General features: G+C 50.4%; 1 protein-coding gene across 8 annotated transcripts in view; it reads left to right on the top strand.

Moving 5' to 3' along the window:
- The window catches only part of FARP2 (FERM, ARH/RhoGEF and pleckstrin domain protein 2), a 109,310-nt gene that overhangs the window by 71,456 nt on the left and 10,968 nt on the right, over window positions 1-26,886 (top strand). For 5 of the 8 annotated variants that reach the window (XM_044751501.2, XM_044751497.2, XM_044751495.2 and 2 more), the window contains 8 exons: window positions 1,294-1,549; window positions 12,884-13,062; window positions 14,902-14,931; window positions 17,711-17,800; window positions 18,191-18,324; window positions 18,832-18,913; window positions 22,540-22,777; window positions 25,301-25,431. In XM_044751501.2, the coding sequence (XP_044607436.2) occupies window positions 1,294-1,549; window positions 12,884-13,062; window positions 14,902-14,931; window positions 17,711-17,800; window positions 18,191-18,324; window positions 18,832-18,913; window positions 22,540-22,777; window positions 25,301-25,431 (1,140 nt within the window). The remainder of the gene's footprint in view (window positions 1-1,293; window positions 1,550-12,883; window positions 13,063-14,901; window positions 14,932-17,710; window positions 17,801-18,190; window positions 18,325-18,831; window positions 18,914-22,539; window positions 22,778-25,300; window positions 25,432-26,886) is intronic. The other 3 variants (XM_044751500.2, XM_044751498.2, XM_070489170.1) reach the window with 1 other exon arrangement.

Genomic DNA, 26,886 nt, shown 5'->3' with positions numbered 1-26,886 from the left:
GGCCACGGGGCCGGCCCCCAAAACTTTTTTAAAAATAAAAACATCCTTTAACTCTTGTAGATATGTTTCCTATTTAGGAATTTCTTGTTAAATCGATTGAAATTACAGAATTTATTTTTGTTTCTTTAACAACATTCAAATTTATAGTCTAAAATAGTCTGAATAGTCTAAAAATTACATCTAAGCTTTCAGTTCTCTGATATTGTCTTTTAAAAGCCACAAAAGAATATTGAATATGCTTGACTGATTAAGAAAAAGTGATATGATAAACATTTGAAAATAGATTAATCTTATGGATTGTGAGCTACTATTTTGTTTCTAAAACATTGGTGGCTATGCATTCTATCATTGAATTTGTTTGTATTGCATACTGTTCCTTGCACAGAAAGTTATTCCATACTGTTTGGTTGTATTTTGGTCTACCACCCTCTCAATCGTGTTGTGTGTGTCTGTGTGGTATGGGGTTTTCTGGAAGCATGGCTGTGTCTCAGTGACACATGAGAAGTGACATAACAAGTGGAGAGGGCTCACTCCATGTCCTTGTGTGGGACTGTGAGTGGGGACATGGTGCAGGGCACCGTGGGTGTCAGTAATGCAGCGTGGCCACTTGACTTCTCTGGCCACTGCTCTCCAGCAGATCCTCCTGTTCATGAAGCTCTCCTCACTCATGCTTTGGGCTACTCAGTGCTTTGGAAATGCTTCAGGGCTCCTGTGCCACTAGTATTGGCCAGGAGCATTGTAGGCAGAGCCCTCGGCCTCCACTGCCTCTGTGAGTGCACTGATGCACTCCATCGCTCCCTGGCGGCCCTCTCTCCGATGGAGGAAAGCTGAGTGCCGCAGGACTTGGGCATGTTTTTCGCCTGTGGGCACTTTGCTTTAGGATCTTGTGAGCTGAGTGGAACGGCTCACTCCCTCTCTAGCTGTCTTTTAGCCCTCAGGAAACATTCTCATGCAACTTCAAGGTGACACGGGATGCCAAGGAGACATGGGAGTGCACATGGCTAGGTTTTAGTGATGGAGATGTGCTTTACTATAAACATTTAATGCCATAAGAGAAAAAAATGGAATTATGAGAGATTGTCAACAAGTGATCCTGGGTCCTTTTAAAATCCTGTCTGTATTTACAAATCTTGAGTTCTAAAAGGGAAAGTCTGCTCAATTGCCCTTCTTTGTAAAAGGTGTGATAGAAATCTGTGAATGTGCTAATTTGGGCCCAGTTCTCTTTGCAACTTTCTAATGGTAATTTGTAATTTTATGTGTTCCTTTTTTTCTTTTCTTGATTTTGATCCCCAGAGCATCTCATTCACCGAGGGCATGAGGACTTCTGCATCCCCATCTGCAATAAATGCCTCCTTCTATTCGGTCCCTACCTCCCCTCTGGCCCCTCCTGGCCCGCCTGATTTCAAGGACAGCAGCGGCTCCCTAACGGAGCCCCAGGCTGCCGACGTCAAGAGGCCAGCTGCAGAGAGGAGCAGTGGAGCAGCAGCCGAAGGCCCTGACTCGAGATGGGCCCAGCCCCCCGGGGCCCCTGCGCTCCAGCCTTGTCAAGGTGTTGGGTTGTGTCATGTTGTGAGGAGTTGCAGCCCCAGCAGTCCTGTGGGGCAGAGTGGTAGCCCCTTAGACCTAGATGCAGGGGGGGCCAGCAGGGAGCTCAGAGCTGCTGGTAAAACCGCCTGTGGTGAGGGTGACTTGACCGCGGGCTCATCCCCCTCCAAGGGGGAGTACCTGTGTGGGCGGCAGAGCAGTGGGGGGGGCGCTGTTTTCACATTGACAAACACCCAGCTGCAGGTGTCCGAGGAGTTCATAGATGATGATCCGGCAGACATCTCTTTCTTTGCCGGAGGCTCTGAAGCATTTTCTTTCCCTTACAGCGGTTTAGCCCTGCAGGCCCCTCTGTGTGGCCGCCCCGGGTCTGCCCAGTCCAGCCCAGACAGGTACTCTACTGAGGCGGTCCACATGAACGCAGAGCATGGGTTTGAATTTGAGGAGGAGAGTGACTTTGGTGGCAATGTGCACCCCTCAGACACTTCGGAGCTGTTTGAGGTGAAGGCACAGGCCAGCCTGATGCAGAGCCTGCTGAGCCCCTCTGAGACCAGCTCGCTTAGGAACAACCAGTCTGAGAACAGCTCCCTCAGCAACATGCCGCTGCACAGCGGCCTGTCCGTGCACACACCCAGCTCAGCCAACCAGTCCGAGGCCAGCTCCATGGCCAACTTCCCCGCCTGCTCGGTCCGCTCCGAGTCGAGCTCGGCCTTCCAGTTCTCTGACATCATCGACCAGTTAGAGCAGCTCAGCTACCCGCCCACCACGGCCGAGGACTCGAGCAGCACAGACACAGACTCCTGGGGCTCTGAGGCCCCAGCCCCCCTAGACGTGAGCCTTTTCTTCAGCAACCCTTTTGCACAGACAGCTGGAGAGAGAGTCATTTTCGATTTGCAGAATAATGTAAAGAATTTGACTCCAGGAGAGCAGACAGATAAAAACCCATCTTGAGCACGCCCAGGCCCCCTCACAGGATGACCACTCACTCTGCAGTGAGAGCTCCAATTGTTGGCTTTAGACAGAGAGAGTGATTTTGTGTTTGTGCCTAGATATTCTTCTTTTTTCCTAATTCTCTGGTTGATTATTCTGTTTTGAATGTCAAAGAATTGAAACTTTCACTTGGAATGATGTTAAAAATTCTGCATCATGTTTAAAATGGATGCATAGTTCCAGCTAGTCCTCCTGGGGTGGCTGATAAATTAGTCTTTGCAGCTTTATTTTTTTGGCACATGCTTTGATTTAACTAAAAACTGGTGCTGAACATTTTGAATGTTACACAGTTCTGATTCATGTTGGTCTTTAATAGAACATGTGTATTATGCCTACTGCTGCTTTTTAAGATGAGGCACGCGGCCCGTGATTCCTGAGGACGGAGGTTTTGTTTAATGTGTACAGCCACTGCACAGTCTCGAGTAAGCCCCACAGGACCCAAGTCCTGGGAAAGGCGGTGGAGGCCGCAGCCTCCTGCATGCCGTGGTCTTCAGCGGCTCACGGCAGGATCCCTGGGACTGCCCAGGGTGTCTCAGTGCCAAAGGCATCGTCCCATTAGTGCCTGTAGACCCAGAAAGGGGGCTGTGTTTAGAGAGTGCACTTGGAGAGGCATTGGTTTAAAGGCAGCGTAAGTTTGAACTTTCTTCTATCCAGGTTAATAGGAGGTGTAATAGCTATTTGGTAACAGAAAAAGCAGAACCAGGTACACTGATTGCCTTGAGATTTGTAGTGTAAGCTCAGACCAGAGAACCGTTTACTTTGGACTGAGGGAGTGGGTTCTTCCCTAAAAAGGGTAAGCACCCCAGGAACACCCCAGACGGCGAGGGGCTGCGTGCTCATTCTTTCTTATGAATGTTGTTTCTTTTAGGTGAGGTGGTTTGTGATACGCAGTCACTAGTTTCTGACAGACCCTGCCATGGGCATCGTCCGTCCCAAGGGAGTGGGAAAGGTCGCGTGCACAGACTGGCTGAGGTGGCCGTGCCCCGGTGCAGGGACGCCCTCGGTGCTGAGGTCTGCCCCACTCTTGGAGTCGGGGCTGGTGCTCACAGCACAGCCTGGGTGTGTCCGTCTGTGGACACCAGGGGAGAAACGAAGCCATTGCTGTGCAGCCCAGCACCCCCACGAGTACTGGACCCACATAGGCCCTGCACAAACACTGTAGAATTTGTCGGACGAGACCACGGATTAGGTTTTATTTTTTGGGCCTTTGCTTATCCTTTCTGGCCTTACCTGCTAGAGAATACAGTGTTTAGAGGTTCATTTCTTCCTGAGTGTCCTGTGGTACCTTGTCCTGTGCAAGGCCCTCGTCCTCTGCCAGGGTGCATTAGCTGTCGTGCTCACCCGTGCTCAAGTGCCTCAGCTGCCAGAGTCCTCGTGCCAGGCTCAGCCTCTCTTTCCTCATTGGCGTAGGTTGGCTACCAGCAGGGGTTTGGGCTGAAAGCACTTCCACGTCTGTAGCTGCCTTAAACCTGCACCACAGCCTGCAGCCTTCTCCGTGTGCTGGTCCACGGGCCTGGGCCACAACGTGTGCGGTCACTGCTGTCCATCCCTTCCTCTTCAGACCTGCCTCCTCGGCACTCCGGAGGCATTTGGATACAATTTCGTGCTGGCTGACTGACATCTGTGACGAGATTGTGTGCCTGTGGTGGAAGGGCTCGTGGTAAATGGGCTATAGTCAGGAATCACTGAGTAGGAGAGTGTGTTCTAGGCATTTTGTTTTTCCCTTTGTGTCACAAAAGACAAACCTGGGGTTTGTGGTGTGGAGAAGTTAATATATGTCACATTTGAAGAGCTTCTCCTAAACCTTGGTAGTCATTTGGGGGCTGCCTCTCTCTGTCCATGTTGCCTAATGAATGTGCCTGGTGACGCTCGGAACTAACAAGTGTCCTCTCTCTGTTTTAAGGGAACCAACCCTAGTGTCTGGGCAGCAGGTCAGATGTGGGTGGGTTTGAGCCAGCTCTGCTGCCGGGCTGGGTGCCCACTCCTGGAGCAGCCGGGGCTGCGGGGGGCAGAGAATGCCTCCTCCCCCGACTCAGCGCTGCCAATGCTCGAACACCTGGCACCCGCCACCCCTTCCTTCTGCTCTGTTCTGCTGCTGTAGTATTTTAAAGTGGGTCCCTGGCATGCTCACGACTCTCCACAGAATCTCTGCATGTGTCTCTGAAGCAGAAGGACACCTTCTGACGCAGCCCCTCACAGACGTCGTCATACAGAACTAGTAATCTCTTGGTGTCATCTAACACTGAGGATGTATTGCTTCCATCTGGCCAGTTGTCCAAGTGCCTGTTAATGTTCGATTTGTTCAAGTCAGGACCCAAACACAGTCTGCTCACTGCATCTGCCTGCCATAGCTCCTAAGGCTCCTTTCATTCAGAAGACCCCCCTTTCATACAGTGGCCTGTGGAAGAACCTGGGCCACTGGTCCTGCCTTGTGTCCCACAGTCGGCCGCCTGTGCTCTTGTCTGCCTGCCCCTCAGGCCTCTGTACCTCCAAGGCTGGGCCTGGAGCTGTGCTGCCCACTGAGCACTCACCCCTCGCTTACCCCAGCCACGTTCCCACAGCCCTGCGTGGCTGGTGCCTCCACGTGGGACAGCGCTGCTCCAGAGCTTCCTAGACGCTTGGTGGACGCTGCTGGAGAAGGTGTTATTTTTAAATTCAGGTTTAGCTTTTGGGCAAGATCTGGAGAAATTTTGAATAGCTGTCCTTTTCCAGAGTGTTCATAATATTTTTTAGTTTACAGCTTTTCCTTTATAATGAAATGGTTTATTTAAAAATCAGCTGTGGCTTTCTCTGGAGTTGCTGTCACGGCCCTCCTTCCCCTTTCACTTTTGAGTGGGCTGTAACCCCCACCCAGAGGGAATTCCTTAGAAGCCGGGGGAAAGGGAGCCCGAAGGATGACACTTCCTACTACCAATCATGTCTTTCCCCTTGTAGCAGGTAGCTTAAGCAGTGACATTGTTCTCTTTTATCTTAGTGAGAGATGGTTTATAATAAAGATGAAAATACCCAGGACAGTTCAGATTGGGGCCACCATCCCCTGAGCCAGCATTAGGCTTTCTTCCGTATGCCGTGGCTGTTGTTCTGATCACATTTTCTTCGAAAGCCTGTGTCCTATGCAGGGTTTGGGAGGGTGGATTCCAGGAAGACCTGGATTACAGGATAAATGTTTGAAGTTGAATGACATTTGCAGACTCATAACCAGCACTTCTTAGCCTGGGAGCCAGTTTGCTGAGAATGTGTAGTTGAAAAGTGCCTGCAAAGTGTTGACAGTTTTCCTTAACCTGTTGCTCTTCTTAGCCTTACATCCAACAGGAGAGGCTCTCCCACCAGCCCTGACGCAGCCAGGTGTGCTGGGCAGCCAGCTGACAGAAGCCCTGCAGCAGTCCACATGGCAAGGCCCCCAGCAGGCAGGGCCCGTTGCCCCCATTCAGTCCGCCTTTAATCATACACTCTGTCTGAGGTAGAATATTTATTTTTATTAGTTATCGAGTCTATTTTTGTATTTAAGTTTCCAAAGTCCAGGTATTTTACATAATCCAGTATATGAGTATTTAAAGTCTAACAACAGTACAGTTTCATATTAGTAAGATTGACTGCACTAAAGTAGGTAATGGTGTGTACTGTGTAGTTTTTAAATCATTGGATATTAATGTGTGCCTTTTTTATATTAGAAAGAAATTCTCTAAGTATGGAGTTAGGTTAGGATTCCCCTTTTCAGTTAACATATGTTTTAAAAATAGTAGTAATGATAGAGGAGTGGGCTATAAAAATAGTAGACCAAAAAAAGTTTAATATGAAAAATCTTAAAACCTGTTGGTTAAGTCATCCCTATTCTTGTCATTTTGCAAAGTCCTTTTTAGTTGCTTTGGTGTACAAGTGTCTCTTGATTTTCAATGCACGTTCCTCCAGCATCGGCTGTCCCGAAGGAGTAATTGGAAGCATCATGCGTGCTGTGGTTATGATCCCGTGGTGCACACACCTAGCACGTGAACCATGTCCCCATGTGTTACATGACATTTGATCCCAATTCCTGTGCCTTCAAGGTATGCTTATTCCCTCCCTGTTATGGAATGTCAAAAAGGAATCCATTGCTAGAACAAAAATGTTAAGGTTTTCTCGGGCACTTAAAGTTGAGAATTTTAGTATCTCTTCTCAAGGGCACAGGGTCGCTCTGCTGGGTTTTGCTTTGGCCATTGTCCTGAAGTTACAGAGCTTGTCACAGGTGGCCACTGTCGGCCCCTCTGCACGCAGCAGCCCATGCCTGAAGTGTCCCTAGTGCTGTCTTTGCGTGAAGGCGTCTGCAGGCCCCTAGGAAATGAAGAGGACAGGAACTGGCATTTCCTTATGCGTTTGAACTGGTTCATTCTTTAAAGAGACATTTATGTTGCCTGGTTTGTGGTACTTATAAATTTGTTTTCCACTGAAATTGCCATTTATAAATTTGCAGATATGTACTAATTCAGAATTTTTTAATTGTTTATTCAATAAAATAAGGAAATATCCACTGTGAATTTTTAAATGGGATTTTTCGCTTTATTTCCCACTACTTGCTTATAGTTTTTATTTACATAAATTAAAGATTATTTTGCATATTAAATGAATCCTTGAAGCAACTACGTATTTTTTTTTCCTCTTCACTGACGTCTCTCTCACTTCATAGGCGTCTGAGCAACAGTAGGCACCATGACGCTCGTCCAGATTGTCTGACTTCAGGTGTGGATGGCGATGCTGTCGGGGCCACAGGGGAAGGCGCCTCCTTTTTCTCGGTGTTAGCTCTCTTTCCGTGCTTTCTGCTCGGGGGACCTGATGTGGCCCATGTGGCCAGCGTGCAGAGGTGGATGTAGGTGAGCCTGTGGTCTGCTGCTCTGGGCCCACACCCAGCCTCTGAGGCGCTGGCTGGGGCAGCACTGTTTGCAGTGTTGGGGATGATCCACGTAGTCCTTGGGCTTGTACTGTACACAGAACACATGCTGGTGGCTTCTTGATTCTGAAAGAGAACACTACCACCTGTTTTCCCTAGTCAGCTAGGACCTACCCTATAAAATCCTGACCCAAAGTGTAGCAGCTGCTCAGATTCTGAACAGGTCTTCACTCCAGCTCTGAACTTGGGTTTCCCACTCGGCCAACACAAGCTTTCCGCTTCCTCCACAGAACTGTTCATGCCTCTCCAGCCCCGCTCAGGTCTGGGAGCGTATGTGATACTGCCCCCACCTCCTGGACAGTGGCTGCAGCAAGCCTTGTAAAAACAGGTCTCTCCCCCTCCCCCCGGGGTACTCGGTGCAGCAGAGGGACCTGGGCGGGGCGAGGTGCTGGTTTCCTCCCTGGGGTTTCAAGGTGCCTGGCACCCAGTGTGGCCAGGGGGTGGGAGGCACCTGGCAGCGTGCTCCTCCTGGAGCTCAGCATCTGTGCTCTGCCACACACCGGAGCAGGGCGTCATGGTGTCAGCACAAACTCCCCAGAACCCTGCAGGGGGGTCACTTCCCCACCTAGAGGAGAGGATAGGGAATGACAAGAGCATCAGTTCTCTTCCATGTCACACTCGCCCTGCTCTCTGACTGATGCCACCACTGCCCAGCGTCTCTGCTCAGGGATGAAGTGGTGACATGAGCAGGAGCATCCCCTGAGGAGGAACCTCAATGATAAAGCCAGATTTCAAGAAACTGCTCAAAAGCATCTCTCTACTAGATGTACAGGTTGACCGGTTAGGAGGGTAAGAACTAGATGGCCTTTATATTTGAAGTATGTTAATTCAAATTCCACTTCTTTCCTAACTGAACATCACCTACAGACTTTTTCGTTTATTTGAATGGTTGTTTTGAGGACCCTGCCTCCCTTGCTCTAGTAGTTGAGAAGATCCATAAGTCACAGCTTCTCAGTTTTAGACAAAATGTCTCACTTATTAGAATAAAGATGCAGGGTGCCCTGGACCACCCATGTGTGTGCACGCAGGGAGAAGACCCACACCTGGCAGGCGCTAATGCAGACAAATAGCCCAAAGTGTGGCTGGGCTGTAGGTTAGGACGCTGGTTTTTCTTAAGGATAGAGTCTTGTTTATTTAGAACAAAACAAAAGAAAAAACTCTGAAAAATGCTTCTTGGGAGCGCCGTGCATATTGATGCCACCCTCTGAACTCCAGGTAACCACAGCCGCTTCCACGACTACCTCGTGGCCCCTGAGTGCCAGGCACCCCTCAAAGTTTTGTGGGTGTCGCTTCATGTAAGCCTCATGGCCCTATGAAAAGGGTGCAATGCCTGTCAGATTCTTACCTGCCCTTCGTAGACGGAGAAGATGAGCAGGAGGTGAACTCTGCGAGAATACACAGTAAGAGATGAACTGGTGCTTGGACCCCTCGGCATTAGCCATTTTTCTACCTCCTACTCTTATTTTTGAGCCAGATTTTGTGTAAAAATGACTCATGACATCCTGGTCCAAAAATGGAGCAAGAAACAGTTTTATGCCAGCTCATTAAGCTCACGTTTACCTGGGTTCTTTAGACAGTTCAGCTTTTTCCTTTTCTTATGGGTTCAGTGATCCATTGTTCAAGCTGTTGTTCAAAGAAGGAGTTCCCAGATCTTACACCTTCAAACTTCACCTTGAATTTTCCAAACTGCAGCTGATTCTTCCTCCCTATTAGGCAAAAATTTTCAAGATTGTTTTTATAGAATTTTAAAGCAGAGAATTTAAAGGTATGAAATAAAGGTAAGCTTAACTTTTCCTCTAAATGTGATATTTATCTTTTGTCACCGAGTTAGATGAATAAAGTCAAGATGAGCACTGAAGTATAATCCTGGCTTCTTAAAATGATATTTCAAAAGTGAATATTTAGGAATTTGGGGAAATAAAGAAGACTCCGAAGAAAATCCTTTGCCATAGTTGCTCATTGACAGTTTGAAGTAAGAGTTCTAAATTTTAAGCGGTTTTGAAGACAGCCAAACCTTGTAACATGCAGCTTTGAGGACGGAGCCCGTCTGTGAACACTTGGTGGACAGCGTGTGATCCACTCCAGCAGAAACAGGGAGCGCAGTAAAACATAACTACCACTTGTGTCTATCAAGTTCTAATAATTTAATTTTAGAAACTGAAGAATTTCCAAAAATTCCTTGTCTACAAGTAGAAGAATCGGTCATTCTTGATACCGTGGTGAGATGGCGAAGCACCACCTTTGTGCGTAAGTGGCTTCTACAGCAGGGCCTCCGGCCACTCAGAACGACATTGAATCTTTCTGGCTGCTTTTCAGGAGAGGACCTTGGACACAGCGGTCTGTTTTTACAAATATTTAAGATTAATTCTTTACCATGTCGGTTTAAGGCTAAAGATATTCTATGGTACCTACGCTTGATGAGGCATTTTAAAGCTTCTTAAGACATCTGCCTGTTAGCCATGTGCTCCAATATGCATTGCCAGCATCAGCAGGACTTTCTAAGGCAGGGAGCACTGAGCGCAGAGCCCTTTCACTTCAGCACAGGCCAGAAGAGCAGAGCTCGCACTGCGCTGACGTCACTTCTGGAGAGCATGCCTGCAGGGCCACGGCCCCACACTTGTTTTCCTGATGTGGAGCATATGCATTAGTGACCTCACACACGCAGGAGGAAGACGGTGGCCCACACAGGATAGGGCACGGGGACATGTGGGCGCACAGTCAAAGAGCCTCGAGTGTAGACAGGTTACACGTTTACTGCCACTTGCTTGAAAAAATATCTCCCCACAGGTTTATTTACTTTGTCTTGTAGGATCTGTGTTTATATAAAGTAGGTATGACTTATAACATTTTGCTGTAGCTGACAGATTTAATAAAAACAAATGTTTAATGGCAGTTTGTCGTACTTTTTAATCTATTCACTAAATTGTGAGTTGACGATTTTTGTGAAGTACCTATAATGATGTCAAATGATGAATTTTCACCTCCCTAGAACCTGTGATTTATTCCAAATGAGTCTATTCTGAAAGGGGGGGGTCTCCTTTCCTCTGCAAATTCTTTACCGAGGGGTTGTTGATTAGAAGTTGTGTCCTCTTTTTTTTTTTTTGAGGAAGATTAACCCTGAGCTATCTGCTCCGAATCCTCCTCTTTTTGCTAAGTAAGACTGGCCCTGAGCTAACATCTGTGCCCATCTTCCTCTACTTTATATGTGGGACGCCTGCCACGGCATGGCCTAATAAGGAGTGTGTAGGTCTGCGCCCAGGATCTGAACCGGCAAACCCCTCAGCTGCCGAAGCGGAGCCCACGAACTTAACCGCTGTGCACCAGCCCCCCAGGGAGGCTGTTTTCTAATTTGATGGCCCCAGTACCTGCCTTGGCTGTGGCCTGTTTGCCAACCCCAACAGATCACAGAGCTTGTCATATGATGCTCCAGTGGTAACACCATCTCCTCAAGTTTCACCTTCTGCTCTTTAAAAATAAAGTCAAGTTTTGCCACAAATTTTTGGTAGCCTCACCACCAGTAACTTGCTGCGGGGCTGTCCGTCTTCAAGGGAAGTGCTGTATGGGGTGCTGGAAGACACAAGAGTAAAACAGTGAACTTATTTTCATAATCGAGTGTAAAACATCTTGGCTTTCACACCTTGAACAACACAATTGTGAAGAATAAGTAGATAAGTTATTAGTAGCTTCTTGACTTTTTTTTGTTTTTTATTTTCATCGTGTAAAGGTACATCATTATGCAGTTCTGGGCTTATTGGGGACAAAAAGGATTTTGGAGTGCGAATCCTAAATAGCTCATCTTTGGAAACATGCCCTTTCTCTACATAGGGAGTAATCCATGCTCAAGGGACTAGCACAGAGTTCTCAGTTCCAGTTTGATCCTTTCAAAAGTGACCAAGTCCATGTACCTTGGAGTGGGGGGAGAAGGGTGTAGGAATTTTCTGTTATTTTAAGGTTGCTTAGCATATTTTAAATGTGTAATAAAAGCAAATTCTAATAAACTGCTAATAGTTTCATGTTCTTGCGTTGCTCAGGTTTTCTAATGTCAATGAATGTTTCCTTGTGTTTTAAATCCATCTAGTTGTAAGGAATTCCAGAGGAAAGCGCTGCCATCATAGCGTTGATAGTTCATCTCCAGAAGCACCTGGGTGCGTCCCCAAGAGCAAACTGTGGTCTTTGCAGAGCTCGGAATTTGTCAATGTGAAAATAAGGACTTCCCCCTCCAGCCTCAGGCCACGTTGGAGGGCTAACTAGTTCAGCTGCTTCTGCCAGCCCAGGGGGCGGGAAATCGGCATGTCGCGGGTTCTCCGAGAAGTTCCTCTGTGCTAACCTTCCTACACACTTACCTGTTTTAGGCTAAAAAACCAAGTTTTGGTTCTATAAACTTGTCATTGCAGTCGACTACATTTGAAGTCTCTGACCTTGATATAAGAGAGTCTTATTTTGATGCCATTGTGGGTGGAATAAGGAGACAGCACGGGTTCAAGTCAAGTTACTACTATTCCCGCATTTTGTAAGCTGACTTAATCGTGGTTAGAAATAATGGTAGTTTGGGTGTTAAAACATTATACGTTTGGAAATCGAAGGTAAATTTTTGCCTTAAATAGCTTTTAAACAGCTGTTAAATTCCTCCTGTAAAACTCTGCTTTAAAGGTATCTTTAAAATTTGGGATTTAATAGTTACCGATTTCCCATAGAACAACATGAGAAACAAACCTTTGAGAATTAAAAAAATAGTAAGAAAGTTTCCTTATTACAAAGTTTATGACAGTATATACCTCATCACTAGCCACCTTAGAACTAGGCCAAAATTTTGGCTTCTCTCCAGTAAAAAGCGAACAATGTTTTAAGGAGGGAAACTAAGTACTAATTACTTTTGTGGTATAATTCTAGAAAACCAAAATAAAATCCTTGTTAATGAAAACTTCAAGGAAGTGGAAAACAGTATGATGAGTGGAGTAATTTTATATGATCCAGTGTTTTTAATGAATGATTAATGATACTGGCCATTTTTTTTTTCAGATGTAAGCATTGGTGTGATATCTCATGTCTCTAACCTCCACAGATAGGCCTTTCCTTCTGTGCACACAGAAGGGCCCCCCTCCCTGGTTGTGCCTTCTTCTCAGTCTTGTGCTGCGTATTTTTATCATCTAGAGAAACCCCTAGAAGCACAGAGTCCTGGGGGGTCCAAACCATCTGTGGTTGCTCTCTGCAAAATCGGATTGATCAGCCATCAACCTGTTTTCATTTTCACTTTATGTCACATTGAGAATCACATGTGCTAGCGGCCTTATTTACACATTTTCCAGAAAGTGCCAAGTGGCCGTGTCAGGCTAATGTCATCTAATGCGTGGTGAGGAATGTGGTGGTGTCTGGTCAGCCTCATAGCCCTTTCTCATGTCTCACTCCATCCCCCACCCTGTTCAATTCCAGGCCTGACCATGGAGAGTCCTCAGCCTTCTCCCTCCACCCAGAAGAGCCCGCTGAGCCTGAGCCCCGCGTTTCAGGTGACTCTGGGCCCAGCTGAGCAGGGCTCGTCTCCCCTCCTGAGCCCTGTCCTTAGCAACGCTGGCGGAGCCAGGATGGACGACGAGGAAGAGCCAAAGCACAAGGTGGGCCCCGCCCCCAGCAGAGGGCTTGCTGCTGGGGGGCCTGTGTTTGTAAACTTCTTTCTGGGCTGGGAAGCCTGAGGGCAGGCGGGGGCTCTGTGCCCAGGCTCCCACTCAGGGATGGTGGGCTGGCTCCCCCGGTGAGATCCCTTCCCACGACCCTCCCATCACCTGGGACTCTTCAGGAGCCTTGCTCGAAGACAGGTTTCCTTATTCGTTTAACAACAGTTCCCGGCACCCGTGGGTTCCAGGTGTCGGGCTGGATCCTGGGGATATGGTGGGAACAGGTAGGCCCTGGGGAGCCCTCAGCCTCCACCCTTCCTGCTTTGTTGGGCATCATTTTAACAACCGAGTAACTGGGAGGAGAAGGTCTGAGTGCTAAGAGAGGGTCTCGTCTGAGGGTCAGCGGAGGCATTCAGGCTGATGGATGAGTAGGTCCTGGAGGAGTGTCAGGGAGGAGTGGGGTCCAGACTGGGGAGTGTTGTAGCAAGGGGAGGCGGACGTGTGTGGCATGTGGATTTAAGTGGAAACTTGAGGCTATCCCCCCGTGGGTTTCTCTTTATTGTCAGGGACAGGAGTGAGGGCGTGTACTGAGAGATGTGCAGGCGGAGAGTGATGGACTAAGCAGAGAAATGTGCTCGCTCGCCCATGAGAGGATGGCCAGAGGCAGTGGCGCCCGTGGCCTCCTGGCCACCTCCACTCTCATGGCCTTGCCTGTAGCCTGGGCAATGTGGCCAAGGCGGCTTTGTGGGTGGGCACATGAGGAAGGACAAGGCTCCAGGGCATTAGCGGTTTTGTCTAGAGGGTGGTAAAATAGTGGGCTGTGATGGCCCTGGGGGGCTGCAGAGAGAGAAGCCAGGAGCCATTTGTGCCTCTGCACGGAGTGGGGGTCCCAAGGAGCAAGCCGGAAGGAAACCCAGCTGGACTGGACGTAGAGTCAGGCTGGCCGGCAGAGGTCATTCTGGTCACTCAGACACTTTGTGTTTGGCTTGGGGACATCTTTTATTTATTTATTTTGGAAACCTAATGACCATCTGTGTAGCCCACTGTTGCTTTGGTGCAAAAACAAAAATGGCTTGGAGGAAAGCCATTAAAAAACTAAATTTTAACTTGTTACTTTCTGTATTACAAAACCTAGTCCATCTTCAGGTGGTTCCGTCGGGTGACGACCTCTCACACCCAAGGGCAAGCGGGCTGACAGTGGGAGGCCACAGCATCTGTTATCCAGACCAGGCCTCTGAGAGGAGCCCACTAGTCACACGTGGGCCCCTCAGAGAGCCGTGGCTGGGCCACCACTCCCAGGCAGCCCTTGGGCCCCCAGCGCCTGTGCAGAGGGACCCCTGGTCCTGCCACCTCTCCTCTCTTCACAGACATGCCACCTCGTGATTTCCGGCCAAGCGGTGCTCCACGGCGGGCTACGCAGCCAAGCCGGCATCGGCATCCAGCAGGGGTGGGCTCCTGGGGCGACAGGGATGGCCTTTTCTTCACTGCTGCCCCCTAGACCGTCCCAGAGGCCAGCACCGAACAAACACAGCCCTCCGGGCGAGTGAACCGGCTCTGCTCTGTGCAGGCTTTGTGAAATGGCGCCCCCAAAAAGGCCCCCAACCCCCCGATTCACGCAGGGAAGCCCCCAGTTCACCGACGACTCTCCTGGCAGGGCCTGTGTGTTTCTAAACTCCACAAGCGAACGCAGGGGTTTGAGAACCGAGGTGTTCCGACGGCTGAGCCTTGGCGGCCGTCTGCGTTTGCATCTGCCTGCTCAGCTGTGCGGAGAAACAGGGGCTACCCCCTCCTCCTCCCCAATGTCTCCCACTTAATACGCTGTTTCTCCCTTTTTAATAGAAATTGGTGAGGACCAACAATATTCGAAAGGTATGAGAGCTGAAGGTGGCAGACGCTTCTTCCCACAGCTCCTGTGAGAGAAGCGGTGATGGCTCGCTGTGCTCGTGGCTCTCGGGCTGCTTTCTTCAGGGACAGGTGGTGGGCTTGGCAGGAAGCACGTCCTCCTCCCTGGGGCTCAGCCTGGATGTAATGTTGTCGGGGGGTGTGGCTGGGCAGGGCAGCAGCTGTTTTGATTTCTCTCCACTGAGTTTCCCAAGAGGTTTTCTCTGTGCTGGGAAGCAGGGGGCCACCGGCTGCACAGGCGGGCCATCCACCAGCTGCTCCTGACCACTCGGCTCCTTGCATCTCCTTGTCACTACCTGGTGGTGCCTGTGACGTTACTGCGGTCTCTTCAGGGGTGCTGCCATGGTTGTTCCAGACTGTTTGTCTCTGGGTGCCTTCACCTGCCTCAAGCAAAGGAGCTGGTCTAGAACCTGGGGTGGACCCCTTTCTATAGGATAGCGCTCAGGGTTGGGGCATTGCTTTGGGACCCCATGCAATGGTGACTGCAGTTAGGACGCCAGCTTGCCTGCACTGGACTCTCCCCCAGAGCCAAAGGCCAGGGAGCCCACTGGTCACTGTAAGCTCAGGTGGAAATATTACTTTTTAAAGAGATTTTACTGAATTTGGATTTAATAGCATGAAGCCCAAAAAGAAAAAATTGAAGAGCATGAAGGTTGGAAAGGTGATCCTGCTGCTCTCTGCAGGGAGGGCCCAAGCGCCAGGGGCCCAGGGTGGGAGCTCCGAGGAGATGCTGCCCCGGCCAGAGCCTGCAAAACCATAGAGCAGGCTCCCTGGGCTGCTTGAGCTGCACGGCTGTCAATCATTTGGGAAGAGCTGATGTGAGAAGCAGCCAGCGGATGTTCCACATGCAGGAGTTTGGGGGAAGGACAGCAGGACAGGGGTTCTGAAGGGCAGCAGGTCAAGCAGAGTGTTCCTGGTGGGCCCAAGGGGCCTTGCCCGTCGGCTGGCTGACCTCTCAGTTTGGTGGGCTCCAGGGCACACAGGAGGAACACGCCTTTGTTAAACCCCTGCTAAACTTCACCTGGGGGAGGGGCACAGGAGGAAGACGGGGGGGCCCCAAAGGTCAGCCTCCAGCCCAGCCTCCCATCTCAGCTGTAGACCCCCATGCCCAGCTCGCTTCTCAATAGTGTCTATAGCACATCTCAGACCCCGGGTGCAAACCTGACCCCGACCTTTCTCCCCAAACCTGCCACCTGCAGCCTTCACCTCTGGGGACAGCAGCTCTTTCCCTTGGCTTGGGTCCAAAACCACAGTCATCCTTGCCTCCTCCATCCTTCGCACCTCCACCCACACTGGAACTGGACCTTCAGACTGTGTCCCGGGTCCACCCTCATCCCATCTGGCTGCTCCCCTCCCCTGCTGCGGGGCCTGGGTGGTGCAGAGGCCTCCTGACCAGCGTCAGCCCCCTCCGGCCTGCTCTCAGACTCATCCTGGGACCCCTGCCTTCCCCACTTGTAACCAGCTCGCGCACCTCTTACCTTCCCCCTCATCTTTGGCCTCTGGCCTGTCTCCCACCACCAGGAGGCAGTCAGAGGCTGCGTCCACCTCTCCCCCACCTGCCACGTTTTGTACTCTAGGGCACTTTTCTGCCGTGATAGGTCACTTCCCCTTTAGCTTGTGCATTGCTTCTTGCCTATCTCCTCCTGGGAGGCCCTCAGCTCGAGGGCAGGGACATCTGTTCCTGGGCACGTCCCAGGTGCCTTTTTGGGTCTGGCGCAAGCTCCTTGGATGTTTGCATGGTGGATAGGGGGACAGTCGGCCCTAAAGAAGTCCTCAGCCTGGTGGAGGAGTGGCAGGGCAATGGCTCAGGGATAGAGCAGGACCCGTGTCCGCCAGGTGGGAAAGGACAGAGGAGGGGCCATCGAGCTGGACCTTGGCAGAGGCTGCTATGAGAGGTGCTCGAGGTAGGGAGGGGCCCTTCAGGGAAGAACACAGCACCCACCTAGGCCAAGCACGAGGCCTGCACTTTGCTGGAGTGCCGAGAGCTGGGCGCAGTGTGGCTCTTCCTGCTCCTGCTGGTCCCGTCATTGCTGACTTGTCTGCCTGCACCTGCTCATCAGGCAGAGGCCCTGATGGAGATTTAAGAGCTCTCAGGGCTGGGCCATCTCTGGCCCTGCACTCCAAGTGCATTAGCCAGCCTTGTGCTCTAATATAGGGCACTGTTAGAAAGTACACTGTTTGGTAATTTAAGTGACTTTTTTGGAAATTAAGCTTAATTGTTTATAATCACTTATGTACACACTCATGTATCTGTGTGTTCACCAGGAATACCCCTGGCGGTGATATCTGAACAATAATTGCATCACAAAACCAATAGTAAGCTTCAGTATATGTTTCAACAGCAATTCTTTTCTCAAAAAGACTAACATAAAATGACGAAAACGTGAGGGAGATACAGCTGGGCTCTTTCTTTTTTTTGAGGAAGATTAGCCTGAGCTAACATCCGTGCCCATTTTCCTCCACTTTCCATGTGGGACGCTCACCACAGCATGGCTTGCCAAGCAGTGCCACATCCGCACCCGGGATCCGCCGAACCGGCAAACCTCGGGCTGCCGAAGCAGAACGTGCGCACCCAACCACTGCACCACCCAGCTGGCCCCTGGGCTTATATTTTTACTCAGAAGTAAATCCCTTCAGGAATTACAGATGAAAACTGCATGACGATGTTAACTTGAGCAGAAGAAAATGTTATGAATGTCAGTGACATGACTGACAGCCACGTGCTCATACTCTCTGCTTCTTGCAGTGCACAGCAGCAGATGAAGCCTATTTCATAGCAAAGGAGATTCTCGCTACAGAACGAACATACCTGAAGGATTTAGAAGTTATCACCGTGGTATGACACCTATGTCCTTTATTACTTTGATTTTCTTAATACTTCTTCAATCTAAACCAGAGACAGAGGATCCCTCCTGAGAAATAGCTCTTGGCCATCATGAGACCTACATGTATATGTTCTGTTAAATATATTTGCCTTAACACATGTCTAAGTCAGGTGAGAACACTGTGTCCAATTTTTTGCAAAACTGGGAATATATCCATTTGAAGCTTTTCACCCAGATTTGTTTTCTTATACTGTGAAAATTGGGTGGTCAGCCAAGAGGATGGACTTAACACTGACTTGAGCTGTCCTCATGGGCAGTGACTGTGGGGTCAGTGTTGGGTGTCCTGTAGCCACAGGCCCTCAGGGGCAAGGTCCCTCAGTCACCCTGAGCTCTTCCCACAGTGGTTTCGCAGTGCGGTGGTCAAAGAGGATGCCATGCCTGCAGACCTGATGACCCTGCTCTTCTCCAACATTGACCCCATCTACGAGTTCCACAGAGGTTTCCTGCACGAGGTGGAGCAGAGGCTGGCACTCTGGTAATACCCTACACACACAGGCAGCCCCTGGGCCCTGCACCCCAACATGGGCAGCCCCTGCCCTGGACCCCCACACAGCGGCCCCCACACCCTGGACCCCTACAATGGGCAGCCCACTCTCATCACCATCACTGCTCTCAGGAACTTCCTGGCTTCAGAAAATAATTCACAGCAACCATTATTTCATTGAAGTAAATTTTTTACACTTGTGGGAAGGAGTAGACATGTAACAATCACTTTTATTCATCCTATTCCAGAAGAGAGAATGAAAGAAGTAAGCTGAAGGTAGATGATTTCGGGGGGGGGGGGGGGGGGGCCCTGATTAGTACCTTTTAGAGAATGGCCAGAATGTAATAATTGTTTCTGTCAAGTATGAGCCTTCTACCTCAAAGCATCTCATTGCCATTCTGTCTGTGACTAGAATAGCTGGTCACACAAGTATCAAATTGAAGTGTGTCTCACAAGCTTTCACAGGCTTTTGACCATATTTGTTCATCTCTACTCCAGGGAAGGATCTTCCAATGCCCATGCCACAGGTGGTCATCAACGAATCGGGGACGTCCTACTAAGGAACATGCAACAGTTAAAGGTACCATGGGTTTAGGTGGTGACTCCAGGCCTAGCAACTATCAGCACAACAGCAGCGTACCCCTCAGGACAGCGTTCCCCTCAGGACAGCGTTCCCCTCAGGACAGCATTCCCCTCAGGACAGCATTCCCCTCAGGACAGCATTCTCCTAACAGCTACTTTCCCCTCAGGACGGCTTGCCCCATCAGGACAGCATTCAGCTCAGGGATAGCATTCACTTCAGGACAGCCTTCCCCTCAGAGCATCATTCTCTTCTGAGCAGCATTCCCCTCATAACAGCATTCCCTTCAGAGCAGCATTCCTGTCAGCAGTGTTCCCCTCAGGACAGAGTTCTCCTCAGAGCTGCATTTCCCTCAGACAGCATTGTCCTCAGAGCAGCATTCTTATCAGACCAGCTTTCCCCTCAGAGCATCATTCCCATCAGGACAGCCTTCAGTCTACACAGCTTTTCCCTCAGGATGGAATTCCCCTAAGGACGGCTTCCCCTTCAGGATAGCTCTACCCTCAGAGCAACACTCACCTCAGGACAGCTTCCTCTCAGAACAGCATTCCCATCCCGACTGCATTCCTATCAGGACAGTATTTCCCTCAGGCCGATGTTCCCCTGAGGATAGCATTCCCCTCAGAGCAGCATTCCATTCAGGACAATGTTCTCCTCAGGACCTCATTCCCCTCAGAACAGTTTTTCCTAGACAGAGTTCCCCTCAGGACAGTATTCCCTTCAGAACAGCATTCCCCTCACACCTTTCCCCTCAGGACAGCATCCCCTCAGAGCTGCATTACTCTTGGGACAGTGTTCCACTCACGACAGCATTTCCCTCAAAAGAGAGACTCCTCAGGACAGCCTTTCCCTCACAACAGCATTTCCCTCAAGACAGTGTTCCGTGGGCCGGCCCCATGGCCGAGTGGTTAAGTTTGCACACTCCGCTTCAGCGGCCCAGAGTTTCGCTGGTTCGGATCCTGGGTCGGACATGGCACTGCTCATCAGGCCGTGTTGAGGTGGCATCCCATACGGCACAACCAGAGGCACTCACAACCAGAATATACAACTATGTACCAGGAGGCCTTGGGGAGAAGAAGAAGAAGAAAAAAAAAAGAAAGATTGGCAACATACGTTAGCACAGGTGCCAATCTTTAAAAAAAAGAAAAGAAACAAAGACAGTGTTCCTATCCAGACAGTGATCCCCTCTGAGCAACATTCACCTCAGAGTTACCTTTAGGTAATCATTCTCCTCAGGTCAGTATTTCCCTCAGGACAGGGCATTGTTCCTCTCAACAGTGTTTTCTCATGGCAGAGTTCCCCCTAGACAGCATTTCTGCAAGACAAGTGTTCCACTCAGGACAGTGTTCCCCTCAGAGCCGTACTCTCCTCACGACAGTGGTCCCTCAGAACAGTATCCTCCTCAGGGCAGTGTTCCCATCAGAGTGACAACCCCTCAGGACAGGCTTTTCCTCAGCAGACTCTCCCTCAGTAAACTGTCTCCCTAAGGACATGTCCTCCTCAGAGCAGCGTACTCCTCAGAGCATCAATCTTCTCAAAGCAGCATCCCCTGCAAGACATCATTCCCATCAGAAAGGCACTCCCTTCAGGCCAGAGCTCCCCTCATACTAGCATTCCCCTCAGAACATTGTTCCCCTCAGGACAGCATTCCCCACAGGATGGCGTTCTCCTCAGGACAGCATTCCTCTCAGACAGCATTCCCCCAAGACCATTGCTCCCCTCAGGACAGTGTCCCCCTCAGGGCAGTGTTTGCCTGAGAACAGCATTCCTTTCAGATAATCATTCCCCTTAGGAGAGGGTTTCTGTCAGGACAGTGATTTCCCTCAGAGCAACATTCCCTGAGGACAGCTTTCCCCTCAGAGTAAGGAGCCCCAAGGACAGTGTTCCTCTCAAGGCAGGGTTCCCCTCAGCTAGCGTTCCCCTCAGAGCATAGTTCCCATCAGCAAAGTGTGACCCTCAGAGCAGCGTCAGAGTGTGCTGAGTTGGCGCTCCTGACGTCTCTCTGTGATTCACAATGGGACATGAGCCTCCAGCTGACCCACGTGCAGATGCTGCTCTTGCTGGGTGCTGCAGCCCGGAGACGGCTGTGCGGAGCCTGTCTAGGTTGATGTTGGGGTTTGTTTCCACTCACCTGCTAGGCTCATAGTTCAGGTGTTTTCCTTGGATGGGCTTGAGCTCTGTGAAGGGACTGTGCCAAGGAAAGTGCAAATGGAGTGACTCTGGGTAGCCCAGGTCAGCCACGTGGGGAAGCGAGATGTCCCTTTGTTAGGACCAGTTGTCACAGGGTTGGAGTCAACAGGGCCAGCTGTGCTTTTGCTGTTCAGAGATCTTACTCTTGCTAAACAGACCTGGGACAGGCCTTCCCCCCGGGGGTTCCCTTGGGGCGTCCTTGCAGCATCCTTCCCGGAGACTCTGGAGCACCCCCACCGCTTGCATCACTCCCGTCTCTCAAGCCCTCGCCAACAAGTCCACTCGCTGGGCTGGCTGCCGCCTCCATCCCAGGCCTGTCCCGCCTTCTCCTCTATCCAGCCAGACTCTAGACACTCTTCTAGGCCCCATTTCATTCCTAGAAGCCCGAGGGGCCCACAGGATCGCTCAGTTCTGACTTCAGATAGCCCCACTTGAAGAGCTCCATCCTGCTCAGAGGCCCCTTCCTTACCCTGACACTTACCGGGTTTTCTGAGCCAGGTGGTTAATTAGTAAGTTCTGCCTATCCCAAAAGCACTTGCAGGAATTTAAAATCAAAATATATACAAATCTGTTTGATTGAGCTTACCATACATACCACACAGGTCATCTGTAATGTTCATTAAAACAAACCGATTTAGTATTAAAACCCTCCAGGGGGCCAGCCCGGTGGCGCAGCGGTTAAGTTTACATGTTCCGCTTTGGTGGCCCAGGGTTCACCGGTTCAGACCCCAGGTACGGACATGGCACTGCTCAGCAAAAAAGCCACACTGTGGTAGGCGTCCCACACAAAGTAGAGGGAGATAGGCATGGATGTTAGCTCAGGGCCAGTCTTCCTCAAAAAGAAAATATATATATATATTAAAACCCTCCAAAAGGTAGGGTTAGCAGAGTTTAATCCAGCTGTGTGACACTCGGAATCCACACACGCGTCCCTTTGATTTGGGTAAACCGTCCGGAGGGACTGTGCTCTCTCTTCGATAACTGGGTCGGGCGACCGCTCCGCTCCGCTCTGGAGTGTGGGTGAGACCCGGGGCAGCCTCCGCAGCGCTCACTCACTGTGTCACATGCAGCGAGCTGCAGCCCTCTCAGCCTCAGTCCTTCATCTGTAAAGTGGGGACAGAGCCCCGTGAGCACTCACCGCATGAGCCGTGGGGTCCGTCAGCGGTGGGCGTAGTGCTGGCGGCTGGGGACAAGCCCCTGCCCTCCCATCTGGAGCGAGGTTTGGTCGAGGTGGAGTCTCAGACGGGACAGAGCCAACTCTGTGGAAGCTGGAAAGCCCCAGCTCGCGTACGCTGGGTCATTCTCTGTTCTGCCCGTTGGCATTTCCAGCCAGGTGTGACGTCTACACTGGGAATGCCGTCCAGACAGGCCGCTCACCAACTGGACACCCCTCCCACATCTGCTAACCTAAAGGCCCCCCTTTTGTACCTCAACAGGAGTTTACCAGCTACTTCCAAAGGCATGATGAGGTCCTGACAGAACTGGAAAAGGCCACGAAACGCTCTAAGAAGCTAGAGATGGTGTACAAAGAGTTCGAGCTCCAGAAGGTCTGCTACTTGCCTCTCAACACGTTCCTACTGAAGCCCATCCAGCGACTGGTGCACTACCGCCTGCTGCTGAGCCGGCTCTGTGGGCACTACGCGCCCAGGCACCGTGACCACGCCAACTGCCGCGGTGAGTGCGGGCGCCGAGTCCTGTCTCTCAGGCTGCCGCGGCTGTGTGGTTAGGAGCCGTACGGCCAAGTCCGGAAGCTGGTGTGGCTTTCTGCTAGGAGCTAGTGTGGCTCGGTGCTGGAAGCTGGTGTGGCCATGTGCCTACTACGAAGCCTGCATCCAACGGCTAGAAGCCCGCGTGGGTAGGAGGCAGGGGCAACTTTGGCTTCCTTAACTGGGAGGCGTGGGGTGCGCTGGCCGCTGCCCTCCCCTGCCCCTCCTGCCGATGGAGGAGGGCAGGACCCGAACCTGTCCTTCAACTCCACCTCCCCAGGGTGAGGCCCTTCTCTGCTCCAAATCTGAACAGCAGAGGGAAGGACTCCAATTACCCTGGAGTGGTCACAGGGAGTAGACACTGATCAGGGTGGCCTTCTGCTGCAAGGGGTCCCCCCATAGCCCCCTGGAGGGGTTGGAGTACTGGGGGGTGGAGTGCCACTCTCAGAGTGACCTGCTGCCTGTGGGCATTTCTGTCCTGGAAGCCTTGGATCTAAAACTCAAATATTTGAGCCACGGTGGCCTGTTCGAAGTTTCTCACATAGATGGACTTTGTCATTTTTTGTGTTAAAGGGGCGAAAAAATAAACCCTGACCTTTATAACCTACAAATATGACTTCTAGTTGTACTGTAAATTTAGTGCAGGAAATTACTGTCTATCAGGTTTTCATAAGTAAATTTACCATTGTCATTAAAAGCATAAGATGGAAGACTATTCAGCATTTCCTTCTAGCCGGTCTCCCATAGTCATAAATGGGTGCAAATAAGATGCTTTCTGATGTACAAGAAACAAAATGGATCACACTATGCTGACAACTCTCTTCCTCTTCATTCTAAAAGCAAGTATTTCGTGTGTGCTAAAAAGGAGAGGACAAAATTGTCGGAAGTGTTTCCAAGCATTTTAAGGGAAATATGAAATCAGTGTAGCACACTTAAAATGCTCCCCATTGTCAGCCTTCTCCTGAAGTCCCTGCGGGGTGGGGCAGTGCAGGCGGCAGTGACCTGGGCTCCAAGCCATCAGGGGAGGCCATGCCGAGTGGAGAGGGTCGAGCACACCCGCTGCTGTCAGGCTCCTCTTCAGGAAAACCTGTCTCACAGGCTGATGCAAAAACTGACTGAGGCTACATTTCTGAAGGTGCTTCGTAAACTGTCAGCACAATGCGATGTGACAGCCGAGACTGGTTTGCTTCAGACCCCAGCCGTCTGCCAATGGTTGGGAGAGCCCAGGGGATGAAGTGCACCCTCAGCTGATGACAGCAGTTGGTGCCCCGCCCCCACCCACTCCCCCGCCTCAGAAAAAGGCCCCTTGGGGTGCAGATGTTACCAGCCCTCTTGGTCTTCCCAAGAGCTTGAGCTTGAACTTGTTGGACAAAAGGGAGTACCTTTAGGTTGGGGCCTAGAGAGGGTGGCCTTGCATTTGTATTTTATCATTCAGTCAATAAGGGTTTCCCAGGGGCAGTGCCTGGCACTGGCCAGGTGCTAAGTGTATGTTGACAGTCTGTCAACATCATGCTGGTCCCATGGAGTCCCAGGCACAGGTGGTACTATGGACATCAGTCTGGCATAGGTCTAAAGTGCATTCCCAGCTTACAGCAGCTTCCAGTGCCAACCCCAGTGCAATGCAGAGCCCATGCGGTGACCTTCCAGCCCTGCACTCCGTGCACACATCATCCAAGGGCAGGGTAGCACTGAGTGCTGTCCAGGGGCACACGTGGGGCCAGGCAGCCTGCAGTGAGCAAGCAGAGCAAAGCGAGTCTCTGCCCAACTGCGTGTCCAGGAGGAGGGGCTCAGACTTCAGCTGGACCCTGAGGGCTGGTGAGGCCCGGCCGGGGTGGGAGCTCAGGAGTCTGCACAGAGCCGACTCCAGTGTCAGCACCTGAGGCAGCATCACTGAGGCTCTGACAACGTGTCGTTTATGAAGGAAGAGCTCATCTCTCCGTGTGCCCTTATCTGACTTTATCCTCTCAAAGCTGTGAGGCCGGTGTCAGCTCCACTGGAGAAATGAGACTTGCCAGGGCGAGAGCTGAAAAGGAGGGCGGAGCTGCGTGAGGGCAGCGTCTCCTGCTGTAGTTGTTGGGACCATGAGGTGCTGTGGCCAGGCTGTCAGTGGGAGTCCTGATAAAAAGATAGCAGGGTATGGGGCCAGCCTGGTGGCGTAGTGGTTAAGTTCATGCACACTGCTTCAGCAGCTGGGGTTTGTGGGTTTGCATACCAGGCGTGGACCTACACACCGCTCATGAAGCCAGGCTGTGGCAGCCGTCCCACATACAAAATAGAGGAAGGTTGGCACAGATGTTACTGCAGGGCGAATCTTCCTCAAGCAAAAAGAGGAAGATTGGCAATGAATATTAGCTCAGGGCAAATTTTCCTCTGCAAAAAAAAATAAAGTAAAATGCCAGTTCCTGTCACAGAGTGGTGGGTGAAGGGTTTTTTCTGCGCCGCGCCTGGCCCACCTGCCTGAGCACCTGTCCTGAGGGTTCTCTCCACGCAGACGCCCTCAAGGCCATCACAGAAGTGACATCCACACTCCAGCACAGCCTCGTCCGGCTGGAGAATCTCCAGAAGCTGACGGAGCTCCAGAGGGACCTGGTCGGCATTGAGAACCTCATCACTCCCGGCAGGGTGAGTCACTTGGTTTGAGAAAGTTTTTTGAGCTGGGTACTTCATTGTTTTTGAGATATAATTCTCCTACCACAGAATTCGCACTTTCAAAGTGTGCAATTCTGTGGTTGTTAGTATATCCACAAGGTTGTACACCCATCGCCACTATCCCATTTCAGAACACTTTCATCCCCCATATCTGTCAGCAGTCACTCCCTGTCCCCCTGCCCAGTCCCTAGCAGCTACTAATCTACTTTCTGTCTCTTTGGATTTGCCTATTCTGGACATTTCATATGAATGGCATCTTACAGGATGTGGCTTTTGTGTCTCACTTCTTTCACTCAGCGTCATGTTTTCAAGGTTCGTGCCCATTGTGGCATGAGTGGGCGCTTCCTTCCTTTTCGTGGCAGAACAGTATTCCATTCTCTGGATATACCGTTTCTTGTATATCCATCCATCTGCTGATGGACACTTGAGTTGCTTCTACTTGTTGGCAATTGTGAATAATGCTGCTGTGAACATTCGTGTGCAAGTCCATGTGTGGACGTCTGTTTTCAGTTCTCCTGAGTACATCCCTAAGAGTGGGCTTGCTGGGTCATGTGGTAACTCTATGTTTAACATTTTGAGGAGCTGCCATTTTCCAGTGACTGCACCATTTTCCATTCCTGCCAGGAGTGTATGAGAGTTCCAGTTTCTCCATATCTCAGCTGATTCTAGCCATCCTTGTGTAGGTAGTGAGGTCTCATTGTGATTTGCATTTCCCTGATGGCTAACAAGCATCTTTTCATGTGTTTATTGGCCATTTGTGCCTTCTTTAGAGAAATGCCTATTCAGGTCCTTTCCCACCTTTTAACTGGGTTGTTTGTCCTTCCACTATTGTCATGAGATTCTTTATCTACTCTGGATACCAGACTTACCAGAATAGGACTTGCAAATATGTTTTCCCATTTTGTGGGTTATCTTTTCACTTTCTTGTGGGTATCATTTACAATCCAAAAGTTTTTAATTTCGGTGAAGTCCAATTTACCTATTTCTTCTTTGGTTGCTTGTGCTTTAGGTGTCAAAGCTAAGAAACCATTCCCTAATCCAAGGTATGAAGGTTTAACCCTATGTTTTCTTGTAAAAGTTTTATGTTTTAACCCTCACATTTAGATTTGATCCATTTTGAGTTGTTTTGTGGATGGTGTGAGGTGGGGGTCCAACTTCATCCTTTTCCATGTAGGTGTCCCATTGGCCCAGCACCATTTGTTGAATTGTCTTTGCACCCTGATCAAAAACAATGGGCCTTCGATGTCTGGGTTTATTTTTGAACCCTCATTTCTGTTCCGTGGGTCTGTATGTCTACTGGGCTGCTTACTTTCTGTCACTAATGCCCTTTGCTTTGAACTCAGTACTGTCAACATACAAAACCTGCTTTAAGGGTTGCATGGGGCTGTTTCCTGTGTCAACACAAGCTTACACATATTAGTGTGTGGG

The sequence above is a fragment of the Equus asinus genome, chromosome 19, assembly GCF_041296235.1.
Source record: "Equus asinus isolate D_3611 breed Donkey chromosome 19, EquAss-T2T_v2, whole genome shotgun sequence".
In the NCBI taxonomy this organism is placed as follows: domain Eukaryota; kingdom Metazoa; phylum Chordata; class Mammalia; order Perissodactyla; family Equidae; genus Equus; species Equus asinus.
Note: the sequence above shows the minus strand (reverse complement) of the source record. Positions and strands in the feature narration are given on the sequence as shown.